This window comes from Capsicum annuum, chromosome 12 (assembly GCF_002878395.1).
Source record: "Capsicum annuum cultivar UCD-10X-F1 chromosome 12, UCD10Xv1.1, whole genome shotgun sequence".
Lineage (NCBI taxonomy): Eukaryota > Viridiplantae > Streptophyta > Magnoliopsida > Solanales > Solanaceae > Capsicum > Capsicum annuum.
The window spans coordinates 23,702,443-23,718,552 of NC_061122.1; the positions used below are offsets into that span (position 1 = coordinate 23,702,443).

Below are 16,110 nucleotides of genomic sequence, written 5' to 3' on the forward strand. Positions count from 1 at the left end.
ATGTATTAGTTTTGTGTATTATTAGTACTTCGTTTGGTACATTTTTTTAGTCAAGTACCAATAAATTAACTGAAAATTTACCTTCTAAGTTAAAGATCCTTGATACAAGTATAAAAAAGGACAGCCCGGTGCACTAAAGTTACCATTATATGCGGTGTTCGGGGAAGGGCCCCACCACGAGAGTGTATCGTACGCAGCTTTATCTTGCATTTCTACCAGAGGCTGTGTCCAAGGCTTGAACTTGTGACCTCCTGGTCACATGGCAGCAACTTTACCAGTTACTCCAAGTCTCCCCTTGATACAAGTATCAATAAATTAATTCAAAATTTGCCTCCAAGCATTTGTATCGCCAACAATTTGCAGACATAGATCACTCTCGAAAGCCACTTGTTTGGCCTAATTCCAGAATCTTTGGGTGAGTGTCAATCACTTAGTAGGATTAAAATGAAAAAAATTATCTAAATAGGTCGATTCCAAAAGGGTTATTAAGTTTGCCGAAGCTTACTAGAAATTTAAGATAATTTGGATGGATCTATTAGTTTCTGGGTGGGGTTTTTAATTTTTTTTTAATCAATAGAAGTTGGCACGTCACTAATAAAAAAAAAATTAATTAAATATTGAGGTTGTTAAATATAAGGGCATTTTGGAGTTCAAAGGTGGATGTGAAAGGCATTTTGGATCCCAAAGGTTGAAGGACATTCTAGATCTCAAAGGTGGATGAAAGACATTTTTATACCATTTCCAATAGGTGATGGGCATTTTAGGCCCTTTTCCGTTGTAGTATTCTTATGGTCGTTTAACTTAGATGCTAAAGAGTAAGTAGTCCTTGAATTGCACTATTTTTTAATTGATTGTTGGTTTTTTTTATTTTTGAAGGCACTTTAAATATTTCTCCGATTATGAATCTGATACCGATCACGCATTAGTGTGAAGGTTGATCTTGTAGCAGATGAATTTAGATGCTTAAATGTTGAGAGCAACAGATTTCTTTTACATGGTATTTATTTTTGTTGCTTGCAGCTAAGCTATGTTGCACTTTGGAGTGACCTGCACACCAATAGCACTTAAGAATGAGATGTACACAAGTAGTTGAAACAGCATAAGAAGTCCTGTAAAGTATAACTTACACCCATGGTGTTAACAACCTTTCGGTCTTCAAATATAAATCTAAGCTTTTTTATCCAAATTATCATTTATGTAACATATGTTGATGCAAATTTCAATAAAAATGACATATGATTACACGACTTAACGAGAACAAGGAGCACTAATAAGAAATACTATGATTACATGTTCGTAGTTTTATTCCTGTCATTTTTTAAGATGCATCATGAACCTTTTATTTCAGTTGGGTTTGTGAGTATGCCTGCACCCTTATGATTTTCTTGAAAATAAAAATATTGGATTTGTGCCCAGCACTCGTCTTGCTCATAGCCCATCTAGTATAGTACATGGTTCATTAATATTATTAATTAATAATTTTAAAATTATAAAAATATCTAAGACAATTTAGTGAAATATGATTATAGTGAAATTATTGTAAATATTAACCCTTTTGGAAATAATTACACTCTCTCCCACTTTTTTAATTACTTTACTCTCTCTTCTTATTAATATACATAACATAGCCGACATATACATAGCATTCTGTGTATATGTTGGGATTTTTGTAATATGTTTAGGGAGTTAGGATTTTTTGTAATATTTAAAACATAAGTTGTGTATTTGTGTAATTTTTAATATATTTTTTATTGAAATTTAAATCTAAGTGAAGCCCATCTCTAATTTTTTTATTACATTCAAAAATTTCAATTTTGTCTTCTCAAAATGTACCAAAAAATTGTGAAGAGTTCTAGACGCGATAAGTGCTTCCTTACGCATAAATAATTTCAAAGGTATTGTATAGTCTTCAACTTCATCATCAATACTTTTTTCTTCAATGGTATCCACAATTTCTTCTAAAATCTAGACCTCTAAATATGTACCATTTCCACCCGGATAATTCAACAAGCTAATAACATCCATTTTGTTGTCGTAATCGAGATTGCTAATCATGACATCAAGTTCATGAATGTTTTCAAAAGTGAGTTCATTTAAATCCCTTGAGGCTTCCCCCAACCAAAATGAAATTTGCGGTGTCGATATAATGTATTTTATGTATAATGAATTAATTTCTTGCATTAATTCAATAAATATGATACATAAATTCGTAAGGTACAATGATTTTGATGTAATCACAATTAACCTTCATTGAATCTCGAAATATTCTTTAAATTAATAAATATTAATTTATCTATTAATAATGTCTCTACAAATTGATAATATTTCATGATCCCGGTAATATTAATTTAAAGAGACTTTAAAGTAGTGCAAAAAAATATTAAATAAAGAAGAGTAATAAATAATGATAGTTTAAATACAAATAAAAATGATGACAACTATTTGAAAAAGAGGGAGTGTATTTTCTCAAATTCAATCTTAGAGCCCGTTTGAAATTACGGTTAGAAAATTACTTATTTGAGAAGTACTTTTATAAAATAGATTTTTAAAAAAGCAATCTGCGTTTGGTAAATTCATTTGAAATGTGCTTTTTAATAAAAAGATTGTGTTTGCACAATCTTTTTCAAGAACTGCTTTTGCGAGATAAGTGACGAAAAAGGACATGTATCGATAGACTTTTGCTACTAAAATTATTTTATAGAGAAAATTTATTTTAAATATTTATTATAATATTTTTAATTAAATTTTTTATTTTAATTTAATTTAAAAATACGTACTATAAAAGACTCAATCAATATTTATATTACATAAATATATTAAAAAATATTAAATAATAATTAAATATTACTAAAATAATTTAAATATTACTTCAAAACATCAAATAAAATCAATTTTGCATATATGTGATACGAATATTTTATCAGGAAAAAAATAATTTTCTATTTACTTCTTCCCTAAAAACACTTTTGGAAATTTAACTAAAACAATTCTTTTCAACAACAATAATAACCAATACATTCTTTTCAAAAAAGTGATACTAGTATTTATTTTTTATTTTAAACAGTTGAACTCCAAAGTGGGTTGAGCAGTGCGAGCGACTCTGTGAGTGAACTGAAAAGCATGAAATGAAAGCCTTGCGAAAATGCAAGCTTCTCAATGCCGCTCGCCGGAGATATTTTTCCTCCGTCGCCGATGCTACACTTCACCAATCAACCTACGACGACGAAGAAAAAAACATCATTTGGCGGGAAAACAAAGATTCAAACACTCTACCTTATTTGCACTACGCAATACAAGAATGCGCAAAAACAACAACTGTAATAAATGGGAAAGCGATACATACACAGATAATAAAATACGGATACGAAGATGATATATTAACAGCAAACATGCTCATCAACACGTACTCAAAATGCAGCCTCATTGATTCCGCTCGCAAGGTGTTTGACGAAATGCCACAAAGAGTTCTTGTTTCTTGGAACACCCTGATGGGTGCGTATATACAGAACAGAGACGGAGAAGAAGCACTTCGTCTTTTCGTTCGAATGCAAAGGGAAGGGAGTGAGTTTAGTGGGTTTACAATTTCAGGAGTTCTTTGTGCGTGTGCTGCAAAGTTTGCTGTTTTAGAATGTAAGCAATTGCATGGTTTTGCGATTAAGGTGGAGATGGAATCGAATGTTTTTGTGTCGACTGCTTTGGTGGATGTGTATGCTAAATGCGGGTTGATGAATGATGCTTTTCGGGTTTTTGATTCTATGTCTGTGAGGAATGATGTTACTTGGAGTTCAATGGTTGCTGGATATGTCCAAAATGAGTTATATGAGGAGGCTATAATGTTTTTTCACGGGATACAAAAAGCTGGGATAGAGCATAATCAGTTTACACTTTCTTCGGTTATATCTGCTTGTGCTGTGATGGCTGCTTTGTTAGAAGGGAACGAAGTGCATGCTATAGTATGGAAAACTGGTTTTGGTGCCAATGTTTATGTGGCTGCATCTCTTGTGGACTTATATGCAAGATGTGGAAGTATTGACGAAGCTTATATTGTTTTTTTGAATGCTGAGGTGAAGAATGATGTGATATGGAATTCAATGATTTCTGGCTTGGCTAGAAATGCACGGCCTTTAGAGGCCATGACGTTGTTTGAGAAAATGCAATTAGCGGGATTTTGTCCGAATGAGTTGACTTATGTCTCGGTGCTATCTGCTTGTGGTCATATGGGTCTTGTTGACAAGGGGCGGATGTATTTTGACAAGATGAAGAAAGAACATAATTTATCTCCTAATGTGTATCATTATTCGTGTATGGTTGACATTCTTGGTAGAAAAGGCTTGGTTGAAGAAGCTAAGGATTTGATAGAAAATATGCCTTTTGCTGCAACTCCTTCTATGTGGGGTTCTGTCTTGGCCTCTTGCAGGGTCCATGGAAATGTTGAGGTGGCTGAAATTGCTGCTAAACATATGTTTGAGCTCGAGCCGAATAATGCTGGGAACCACGTCTTGCTTTCGAACATATATGCTTCCAAGAAAAGGTGGGCCGACGTTGCATCAACTAGAAAGCTTCTCAAAGATAGTGAAGCGAAGAAAGAAAGAGGCAAGAGTTGGATACAAATAAAAGACAAGGTTCACACATTCATGGTCGGGGAGAGAAATCATCAAAGCATTGCAGAGGTTTATTCAAGATTGGATGAGTTGTTGATAGATATGGAGAAGTTAGGCTACAAAGGTCAAACAGAACACGACCTGCACGATGTGGAAGTGAGCAGAAAACATGAGCTACTGAGACATCATAGTGAGAAGCTTGCTTTTACGTTTGGGTTGATGTGTTTGCCTTCGAGTGCTCCTATAAGAATTATGAAGAACCTCAGGATCTGTGGGGACTGTCATTCTTTTATGAAGTTTGCTTCAAAAGTAACAGGGAGGGAAATAATTGTTAGAGATGTTAATCGTTTTCATCATTTTTCTAATGGATCTTGTTCATGTGGAGAATTTTGGTAAAGAATGTAACTGGTTTGGATTTAAGATCCCTTCAGGAAGGTGGAAAAAGTAACTAAAATCTGTTGCTTTTGGACCCCAAAATGTATAAGAAATCAGAGACATTATATCATGGAGAAGTTTATTACCTGTTATCTCAACATAATCTCTTAAAAACAACAAGATGGTGAAAAACCTCCGAGCATCGGATGTGATCACAAACTATGTAAACAAGCTGGGGGTCAGAATGCTCTCAGTCATTCCTCTTGCCGACAATCATGTTCGGTGAGTGACTATTTGTTTTCTCAAAGATACTATTCTCGACTTTTTTCCTCTTCTAGAGAATCCTTTTCATTCTTGAATTCTTTTGAGTCCACATTTAGCTAGTTCACTGCTCTTTTCTGAATAACTTGGCTCATTTTTATAGTGGATTTTTGAGTACAGAGGATTCCCCCTCTTTTTACATGTAAGGGCTCAAGAATCAACACTTAATACTTGGGTAGTATCTTTAGTATTTTTACTTATCAAGAACTTAAGTTTCCCTTACTAAGATAGCTAAGGTTTGATGAAAGCAGCATCTGTTATTGCTATTAGTTGTTGTATTAGTGCATAGAAAAAGAACTAGTAGGTCCAAAGTGTAATACTCCGGCATTGTACAGCTGGTAGACTGGCAAAACCAATACTTGTTCTTCTCTGACCTGTATCTTTCAAAGCAAAACTTCGTAAAGTCAGACACACTTCCGTTCTCAACATGCTGCTTTTGTTAGGTTTGCCTACAATTGTTTTCTCCACTTATCTGTGTGTTCCAATTGCACGACTTTGTAAAAGCAGACACTCTTCATTCTCAAGATGCTCCCTTTTATTATGTTTAGTCAAATCTCATAAGAACTTCCCAACTTTCTCATGAAAACTGTTTATAGTGAGATCAGGTGTAGATAGAGATCATCTTCATCTTTTTTTACTAAGTAGATTGACATCTTCTTGTGAAAGGCAATAACTTTTCCTCTCTGCTGCATGTGTGTTGAAGTATACACCTCTTAGCAGCCAATCGCAAAGATATTCAAAGAAATTAGGACTGAAATCACAACCAAAAGAAGAAGAAAAATCTGGATGATGACCCTGGTGTTGCTTATGTAGGTTGTGTGCCTTTTAACTTCTAAGCAAAGCAAATAAATGAACTTATGAAGAGAAAATGATGCCACAAAAAATTGGTTTTCCTGTGAGTTTATGGCCTCGAGGCAATGAGATGCCATTTCCTAGGTGATTCACTAAGAGAGCTTTCTCCATTTATCATGACCTTTCTAAAAAAATTCAGTGTTAGGAAACTAATTCTTCAATAAAATTTGGTGTTTTTAGAACTCTACTAGATACCAAAGGTGTTCATTACCTGTTTACAGGGTCAGTGCTGGCAACTCAGTGTCACCAAAGAAAAGTTATCCAGGAATTATAATCAAGAGATGAATCACCGAGTCATCTAGAGTCTTATGGTCCTTGAGAAAAACAAGGATACTTCGCGATAATGGAACTAGACCGATGAAAATTCCTCCACTGCTGCTGATTTCTGACTACTTTCAGGTGGAAATTTGGGAGACTAAGAAAGGGGAGAATCATAACAGTACTAATAGTCTCCTCACTCAGCAGGAGGGATTATTGTTTATTTTGGGTCAAACAAGAACTGATAGCTTGACAGGAAGAGTATAGTAGTAGCCTGGTTGGTGAATGTAAAGAAATAATATTCACTCCCGATGCTGCACAGCTCATTACCTCCTGAATTTTGGACATTTCATTTGCAGGGGGTTTGTCAAATCATTAGCAAGTGGAAGAAAAGGATATGATCGAGTTGGTAGTTCTTCTAGCTGATATTTTAGCTCAGAGAAGTGGGAATAGAGATTGTAATAAGGTAGCCAAAAATATGTATACTGTATGTAATTTTTTGAAGGGGAGCCTTGGAGCAACGGTGAAATTTTATCCGTGTGACCTTTGTCACGGGTTCAAGCCATGCACAACTATCTAAATTACACTCCTTGGGGTGCAACCCTTCCTTGACCATGCATGAACATGGGATGCTTTGTGCATCAAACTGCACTTTTTTTCTTTTCACTATATGTAATTTTTAGTGGAACTGCAATGAGGAAGTTTTTTCCCTATACGTTGTCCAAGCATTTATTTTTGTGCGTTGGAGTTTAACATTCTCCTTTTCCTTCTTGATCAGGAATACTTATAATATTTGAAATATTACATTATAATTTTTGGGTATATCTTCAAGTTTACGTGATAGGGGGCGTAGGGGCATCAGCATGCATCTCGTACACACACAAAACATTAAACATATACGTGCGTGTCAATACTCACTTTCACACAACTATAGTGAGAAATATACAGCTGAAATATATTTGTGTTAAATACAATTTTGGTATGTGTTTTTAATACAATTCGATTTTAACGTTGAACTTCAATGGACTGGACTAAAATTCAGTTCAAATCTTACCCAAATAGCCCATGTTGGGAGATCTCATATATATGAGTAGATCTATTATGTTTTGTAAAATTTTGTTATGTTTAGTACTACTTTCTTCTTTAATTTTTTACTTGTCCAATTTGGCACACTCCTTGAGGTCCTAAGGTACATAAATAGAGTAACAATTTCACTATATCACCGGTTGAATATAATAAATTAAAAACTAAGTGATAAATTATCTTTTGATGCTCTAAATAGAAAAAAGAAGGTGGACATTTGTTTTTGATATAATGGATATATTGTTGTTGATGTTAGACAAGTAAAAGAGAACGTAGGGAGCAATACAAGATCTTATTTACTGCTACCTCCGTCCATCTTACTTGTCTAGTTTAAAAAATCAGTGGATAATTTACCATTTTGTGTTCATTTTATCCTTTGCTATTAAATAATAGGGCAAACAACATAAATCCCGATAAATTTGGAGTTTAATTACATAAAATTCAGACATTTTGCATAACTACTGGATATTTCGATTTTGGGTCTGTCGAGATACATAATTAGCTCCCGATACATTCAACAAAGATACATAATTTGCATAAATATGACAAGTTAAGATGTATGTTTATATTGTCTCTCCTAAATACTATGATTCATTGTCCGATGTATTTTTTTCAAAGAACTATTTTTCCGGTCCACTTTTCGCAAAACATATGAATGGCCCAAAACAATTGGGCCAAAAAGGAAGAAAACAAAGCTTTTCTGGGCCCATTATTTCGGAGTGACCATACTAAACCCTAACCTCGTTCTCTTATATTGTTTTCCATACAATACCATTTTCTCAGTTGGCGCACTCCAATCCTCCGCTGCTCCAAATCTTCCAAGTACTTCTCTTCCTTTCTCCTTAGTCTAATTATATTATTATACTTACATGATTTTTACCTGCTCCTAAATCTAATTGTTCCACTTTACATTTACAAATTATCAACTATTTTTTCAGCTAGTAGCTTAATTTGGTACTAATCGATATTCTGTTACTATTCGTATGTTGTTGTTGTTTACATTTTGTTACTATGTTTGATGAATTATGTTTGCTGTACTAACTAATAATGAAGTTTGGAGTAGTTAAAACATATGTTGCTCGGACTCTTCAAAAAATGTCTGTGTTGGATCCTATGAGAGTTGGGTGTTTTTGAAGGATTTGACATGGGTGCGGCAGTATTTTTGGATAGTCCAAGCAACGTAGGTTAACATATATAGTTTGAAGTTAAGGTAACTGGATCTTGTTTATTGAGTATGGGTTCTAGGGAGTGTTGCCTGTACGTGGACCTTAACCCGTACCTTTGAGGTAGAGAGACTGTTCCGCATAGACCCTTGGATCAAGAAAGAATGATCCAACGCACTGCAGAGAAGGAAGTAATGGGAGTAGATCTGTGTTTTAGGATTGTAGTGTTTCATGTCATTATACCGAGGAAGTAAGGTATCAGTGTCCTGTAATTGGAATTTTCCTCTGAATCTTGTTACAGGGGTACATCATTACGAAATCTCTTATAAGAAATTCGATGAGCGTAACAAGAATTTGAATAAAACCTGCTGTGAGGAGATTTTAGATTTCTTTTAGTGTTTTGAATTGGTTTATTTGAGTAAACGATTGGCCATTTTGCTATATATGCTTCACATGAAAGAAATTTGACTGATTAGTTGATTCGTATGCTTTAAAAGTCAATAATTTAAGAATTAGAGGACAGACTGCATTTCTAGAGAGATATCTTGAATATGTAATGTGAGAGCTGCTCCTGGCATGAAGTTACTAATACTTATCTTGTTTAAGATGTAGGCTTTTGTTCGTTCATTCTTTCTTGATTGATAGCTGTGTGGCTATGGTATCATTTTGTATAGATATAATGGTGATCGATAATTGTTAGTTACCAAAAAAGTCTAACAATTTGCAAGTAGTATTTGGAGGGGTGCTGTCTAGTGGGCCCTTACACCTTCATTATTAAAACTAGTATTTGAAGTATTCTTTCAACCTTAATGGAGTGCATAGTTATAGAGGATTCATTTAATTGACCCTAACTTTTTTGTGATTGAGTCATTGATTAGTGTCTGATTGGTCTTATTTGGTATCTGAGGATTAACTAATTCACAAAATTCAAGTACGGCACCTAGAGATTAACTGTGAAGTACTGTTTCAGTAATTTTGTTTTGCTTATTTAACAGGTTTCATACTAAGAAGCTTCAGCAAGGATGGGTCGTGTACGCACCAAGACTGTGAAGAAGTCATCAAGACAGGTAATTGAGAGGTACTACTCGAAGATGACCTTGGATTTCCACACGAACAAGAAGATATTGGAGGAGGTTGCCATAATTCCTTCAAAGCGTCTCCGCAACAAGATTGCCGGGTTCTCCACTCACCTTATGAAGCGAATTCAGAAGGGACCAGTTAGAGGCATCTCCCTGAAATTGCAAGAGGAGGAGCGTGAGAGACGTATGGACTTTGTCCCTGATGAGTCTGCCATTAAGACTGATCTGATTGAGGTCGACAAGGAGACCCTTGACATGCTTTCAGCCCTTGGCATGGCTGAACTTCCTGGTGTTGTCAAGCAAGCTGCAGAACCACAAGCAGTAGCAGCTACTCTCCCAACCTTTGGTCGTGGTGCTGGCGGTTTTGGCAGGAAATACTAAGTCCACAATATAAGATGTGAACAAATTTAAAATGAATGTTTTTGGTAGACTACATGTTTTAGATATTTCCCTAATTTTGTTCAAGGATTGTTAAGACCAAGTTTATGTTATTTAGTTTTGAGTGATGATGGTTGAACTCTTGAATCGTTAGTTCTATATGCATGCTATCTATTTCCAATTGCATTTACTTGCTGCTGGAGAGTGTTCACATGGTGCAGCATTGTTCTTATGTTTAGTCGATTCACTTTCTTTTTCCTTCATAGAATGAAATAGAATAGTCACGTTGGGTTTCTGGTTGAGTATAATAGCAGATATTTGCCCTTTTGAGTTTTATGTACTCAGGATCATCTTACTGGCATTTTTAGATGCATTCTGTTTCTGTGAATCTGGGATTAGATTCTTCAGAATCAGTGTTATTTGGTCGTACGTTATTTTCTCTTATCTTCTCTTATTTATAAGTGGAGGATTGGTGTACCACTAATTTATCTTTTTGTGGCTACAACAATCCATTTATATGTAAGAGAAATTATTATTATTATTATAGAATACTTTCTCGCTCATTTGTAAAAATATTCTGAGTGTGGAATAAAAAGTTCTTTGCTTCTAAGCACAATCCATCAGCTTGTTTGGATTGTGGTTTGCCATGGTTTCATAACAATCCATCATGGATTGTGGTTTGCCATGATTTCATAATGTATGGTATGGTACTGTATAGTATAGTACAATACAGTGTTTGGATAGACTGTATTGTTCGTGGTTGTTTAATAATAGTTTTATTGTTTGGTTTGATGGTATGGTACTGTATTGTAATGAATAAATTTACTAAAATGTCCTCAATAATTATAAATTTTAAATGTATCAATAATTATTAATGAAATAATTTTTTTTTATATAAATTTATCACAAATTATACTTTGTAAATATATTAAGTTATTTGTTTCTTCATCATATTTTTTTTCTTAAGGTTGTTATTGTTAGTTTTAGTTGTTCCCTGATTTGCATATTCAATTACGTGCCACCAGTGAATGATCTAGTGGAACTTTTAGTTGATATTGCTTTAGGAATTTGTTGAAGAATTACAAACTAAGAATGCATATCTACTATAAAAATGGAATCAAAAAATTGAAATATAAATAATATAAATATTAACCGTTTTGAAAGTAATTACACTCTCTCATACTTTTTTAATTACTTTACTTTCTCTCCCTATTAATATACATAACATAGCCGATATATACATAACATTCTATGTATATGTTGAGATTTTTGTAATATGTTTAGGGAATTGAGATTTTTTGTAACATTGGAAACATAAGTTGTATATTTGTGTAATTTTCAGAAAATTGAATGCATCATCTCCCTTTCATGAGAATTGATATGAATGAATAATGCATTATGCATATTCTTCATGAAGTATGGGATGCTTGCTCTATTCCTTCGTATGTACTGTGTACTAATTAAAATAGTATGAAAACAATCATAATATGGATAAATGTGTTCAAACGGGTTCATGTAGTCCAATAAAGTTGGCATAGTGACAAATAATTGGAATCCTAAGTTGAATCACTTATGAATTTCGGGATTGGCTCACAGAATACACCTTGAAATTAGGAAAGAGAAGTAGTAAGAATGTCTGACATAATTTCATACTTGACCAATTTCTTGACAAAAAAATTATTCGACGGACAAGAACACAAAAAGAAAACAATGAGTAGTTACGTTTGAAAAGACAAACCTAGAAAAAGAGAACGAGAGTAGAAGAGGAGACTGAAGGCGGAAGAACGAAGAAAAACGTAGAGGAAAACCACAGGAGAATCCCACAAAGGAGAACGATGAGCAAAAAACGTAAAAATATAACGTATTTAGAGTTGAAAGTAATATAGGGTAAAAGGGTAAAATAGGATTTATTAATATTAGGTAAGGACATAATTGAAAAAAGAAAGAAGAAAATCATGGGATACCACCAAATCAGTGGTTCTGTAAATTAGGAAATTTTATGTTTACCAAACCATGAAAAGGAACCATACCATAGCTTTTAAGAAACAATCAAAACAAACATGGTTCTCTTAGTAATCATACCATACCATACCATGGAAAACCACCATCCAAACAGACACTTAAGGTTAATTTAGAATTTTTGTATTTTAAATTTATTTTTACTTTACTTATTCATTAGCCTATGATGGGCTAAACTCTTTGTGTTGAACTATGACAGATTATATTACATTTATGAAATGACATACGTTGTTCAAATAAGAATCAAATCATCCAAATGATATTAAGGTCGCACTACATAGACTTGCAGTAATAGTTTTGATTCAGGCTCTATGCCGGAGGTCTAATTGGAAGGCTTGTTAGCCAGAAGAGCATCAAGGGCTGTGTTTTAGACCCATTTTGAGTTAAGGCTATTCCTATGAGTTTATGATTTGCTTGTAAATGTTCCTGGCAATATCATTTGAAGCGATCCGGCTGAATAATGACTTCAAAAATATAGTGAAGTTATTAGTAGAAAAATTTAATGGATTACGAATAAATCCCATCCGTGATAATGATATCACAGCAAAGGAGCAGATCTAACAATGTAATCAACAGGGAATATGTAAGAAGATGTTGATCTTTTTAGTCTCGATGATGATGCTATACGCAAATCATCAGCTCTATTAAGTAGAGGCAAAGAATCAGAAAATCTGATCTTTACAGTGCCATCAGCAGTCTATTCATATTATTATTATTATTATTATTATTATTATTATTATTATTATTATTATACCATTGACAGGATCTCACTAGGCTGGGGTATGCCGCTCAGCCTGCCAGACCATGTAACAATATCGGATTATACGTCAAAGTTGGAAAATCGAACCAAAGCACCAATCGAAATAAAAAAGAATTTCAAATAGTTTAATGACTGTATGGAATCTTTTATCCAAACAAGGGGTCTATCCGAGATTTAATAACCTTATGTTAAACCGATGTGTCTAGAAGTTCTAATTGTGAAGAAGTCGCCCTTTTCGTATCAGTACAACGGGCTAAAGAGACACAACTTACTAGACGTAGTTACAGAGACAAGGCTATCATAAGTGTATTAAATTCGACTGTACCACCATTTCGGAACCAAGTCAAGAAACTATAGAAAAATTTTATTATATTTTGATAGAGTCTGGATCTTTCATAGTTATCATGTAAGTGTAGTTAGACCTTCAATATAGATATAAGAAGTCTTGTAGCCGGATATAGTCACAGTTGGACGAGGGTAGAAGTTGTATTAAATGCACGCAAATAAGAAAGTAGTATATACCTTAATAGCCGGAAGCAAGGCCTAAAAATATTAACAAACAGTGGCTAGTGCCTTCTTATTTATCTTCGAGATATATTTTACAAGAGAGAGGATCTAGAGAGAAGGGAGAGCTTTTAGATTGAAAATAATAGGAAAAACTTGCTCCTCTTACAACTGACTGAGGTAGCTTTAAATAGGAAAAGAAGGAATCTTGCACAGTACTGGGTGAGTCCCTGTGAATAGCATAGTAAAAGTTTTTAATAATTTAACTGATGGGTCCCGCCTGATCTTTTCCATTTCATTTTCTATAAATGCTTCAGCTTTTTCAATAACTTCATCTGTTTCGCCCATAATTTCTGGCGGTTGGGACTCTGTAATATCTTCAATGTTTACTTCATCACTTTTCATTGATATATCTGAATTTTGTTCAACCGTTTGGAGTAATTTATGTCGAACTTCTGCTAAGTATTGTTCAATCTCCATTTTATTTCTATCGTAAGCTGATATTCTACTGGAAACATAATTGAGATTGTTATCTTCAACTAGAATTGATTTTTGAGGAGTCTGTTCATATCCAGTAATTCTCTTGACGATATTTTCTCGTTGATCATGTCCATATGTGAGTTTTGTAGTTGGATCTTCACTAGTTGGCTTGTCTCAAAAATTACAATAAAATACTCTGTATAAAGCAGGAATTTGTTGGCTAGTATAACCTATTTCAACCGACCATCTATGAATCCAAGGGATAGAGAATTCTATAAAGAAATACATTTGGTCAATAGTGTCGATTTTACAAATATGTTCAGAAAGGTATAATTCAGTAAGAAGGGTGAGGATTTTTTTCATGTATGATAAAAAGAAGAATATTCTGGTGGTAATATTTTGACGGTAGGTCCGTGATAAGTCCACCATTGCACAAATCAAATAGAAATGGATTTATCAAAAACCTTGACACAAATTTTTATAAATCATGTATGTTTTTGTTTAATATTATTATAATACAAAACTTGAGAAATGCCTTAATATAATTTCAATATGTGAAATTTATCTGAGACTGTCCCATTGGTCCCATAGGCATAGATTTTTGAGTCATAGATGAAATTCCTCATTCTTCAATAGAAATAAGCCTTTTAATAATCATCTTGGAGTATCCATGTACACCTGGGGTAGTGTCTCCCATTGGACTGTGCTCAAAATCTGTACTGAATGTCTGAATCAAAATATTTTCATAAAAAGTTCGTGTTTTATATGATTCTCCGGTGAAATAAACATTAGTGGTTAAGTATTTTTGGAGTAATCGTCATGCTTCTTCAGAATTTTCTTGTCGAGGAATATGCGGATTTTCAATAAGTAGGATGAGTTCTCTGGCATCCAATTTCTCATATGTGGGTTTTTCGGAGTTTTCTTGGACTATAGATACAAATGAATCTGCAATTTTTTGCTGATCAGATATATAAGATTGAAATTATTTGTACAAAGGATGATCTTCTGGGATAACTTCCAAATGAATTGAGGGACTAATATTCTGAGTTTTTTATGATGATCCTTCCTGGATAATTTTTGAATTGACCAAAGTTCTATTTCCGTGTTGTAATATCAGAAAATTAGAACTTGCAGAGCTATATGTAGAATTATTTCTATTACCATAATAAGTAGGGTTTGTTCGTCCTCTGTAATATGAAGAGTTTTGAATTCGTCCACCTCTACCACGTCCTCTGGCTGTTTGCCAGGGTGGATCCATGCTACATTAATAATCAGGAATTTGATCAGCATACCATAACATATATTCGAATAAATCTTCATAAAGTGTGTCCTTTGTGATAAGGTCATTAGTGACCTTCCGTAATATAAGCATGTGCATATCCGCATTTAAAGGAGTTGCCTTTATAAAAGTGATTAAGAATTTTTTAAGAAGAAGTGCAGAAAGAGCTTCATTATCTCTTTTAATCCTGTAAATACTAGTCACTTGAGTTAATGTCAAACCAATAAATATCATTATCAATAAATTCATCGAGGTTAAGAAATAATTCTTCTTCTATTATATCACGAACCAGATTTTCTAGGATAAGAAAATGAATATCTTCGTTTAAAGGAATGCATTTGATAATAGTAATTATAGTTTTTTCGGAGAGGAAGTACGTGTGAAAATTCATGTTAAATATTCTCGAGATAGAAAATCAGGCAAAAAATTTTCACTACCCTTCTTATATTGTATTTCAAAATCAAAAGGGGCTAATTGAGCTTGCCATCTTACAAATATTAATTTAGAGGCATCATGTTTAAAGTCTTTGTCAAACATATATTTAATGGATTGAGCATCACTTCTGACTATGAATTTTCGGTCATACAAATCATCTTGAAATTTTAAAACATATTTTACAATAGTTAACATTTCATGAGCTACTGTGGCGTATTTTTTCTGGCTTTCGGTCCATTTACCAGAATAAAATCTAATCAAACATTTTATTTTTGTATGGTGATTAACTTGTTCGCCATACCCAATATTCGAAGTATCAGTTTCAACAATCTTTAACCAGTTAGGATTTGCAAGAGAAGTACAAGGAAGAGATTGAACTCATTTTTTAATTAATTTTGCCAATTCAGTGTGAACTTGAGTCCAACGCATTTTGTAATCCTTTTTCAGTCTATCATACAAAGGAGCTAAATCTCTAGACAGATTTTTATAAAAAGGAGAAATATAATTAAGACTACCAAGGAAT

General features: G+C 33.6%; 2 protein-coding genes across 4 annotated transcripts; both read left to right on the top strand.

Annotated features, from left to right (window-relative positions):
* Positions 1-3,019: 3,019 nt before the first annotated feature.
* Positions 3,020-7,226, top strand: LOC107851619 (pentatricopeptide repeat-containing protein At5g04780, mitochondrial). Of its 3 annotated transcripts, none has more exons than XM_016696700.2 (2): positions 3,020-5,258; positions 6,371-7,226. In XM_016696700.2, the coding sequence occupies exon 1, from the start codon at positions 3,126-3,128 to the stop codon at positions 4,995-4,997; it is 1,872 nt and encodes a 623-aa protein (XP_016552186.2). In that variant the 5' UTR covers positions 3,020-3,125; the 3' UTR covers positions 4,998-5,258; positions 6,371-7,226. The 3 variants fall into 3 exon arrangements, with proteins under 3 accessions (XP_016552186.2, XP_016552187.2, XP_016552188.2); XM_016696701.2 differs by having other exon boundaries at positions 6,549-7,226; XM_016696702.2 differs by having other exon boundaries at positions 6,767-7,226.
* A 948-nt stretch (positions 7,227-8,174) lies between these two features.
* LOC107851088 (40S ribosomal protein S17) lies at positions 8,175-10,257 on the top strand. Its single transcript, XM_016695999.2, has 2 exons — positions 8,175-8,312; positions 9,649-10,257. The coding sequence occupies exon 2, from the start codon at positions 9,676-9,678 to the stop codon at positions 10,111-10,113; it is 438 nt and encodes a 145-aa protein (XP_016551485.1). The 5' UTR covers positions 8,175-8,312; positions 9,649-9,675; the 3' UTR covers positions 10,114-10,257.
* Positions 10,258-16,110: the final 5,853 nt, after the last annotated feature.

Bases quoted from the DNA above. Each gene is read 5' to 3' on its own strand.
- LOC107851088 (XM_016695999.2), top strand. From the start codon at position 9,676: ATGGGTCGTGTACGCACCAAGACTGTGAAGAAGTCATCAAGACAGGTA.
- LOC107851619 (XM_016696700.2), top strand. From the start codon at position 3,126: ATGAAAGCCTTGCGAAAATGCAAGCTTCTCAATGCCGCTCGCCGGAGA.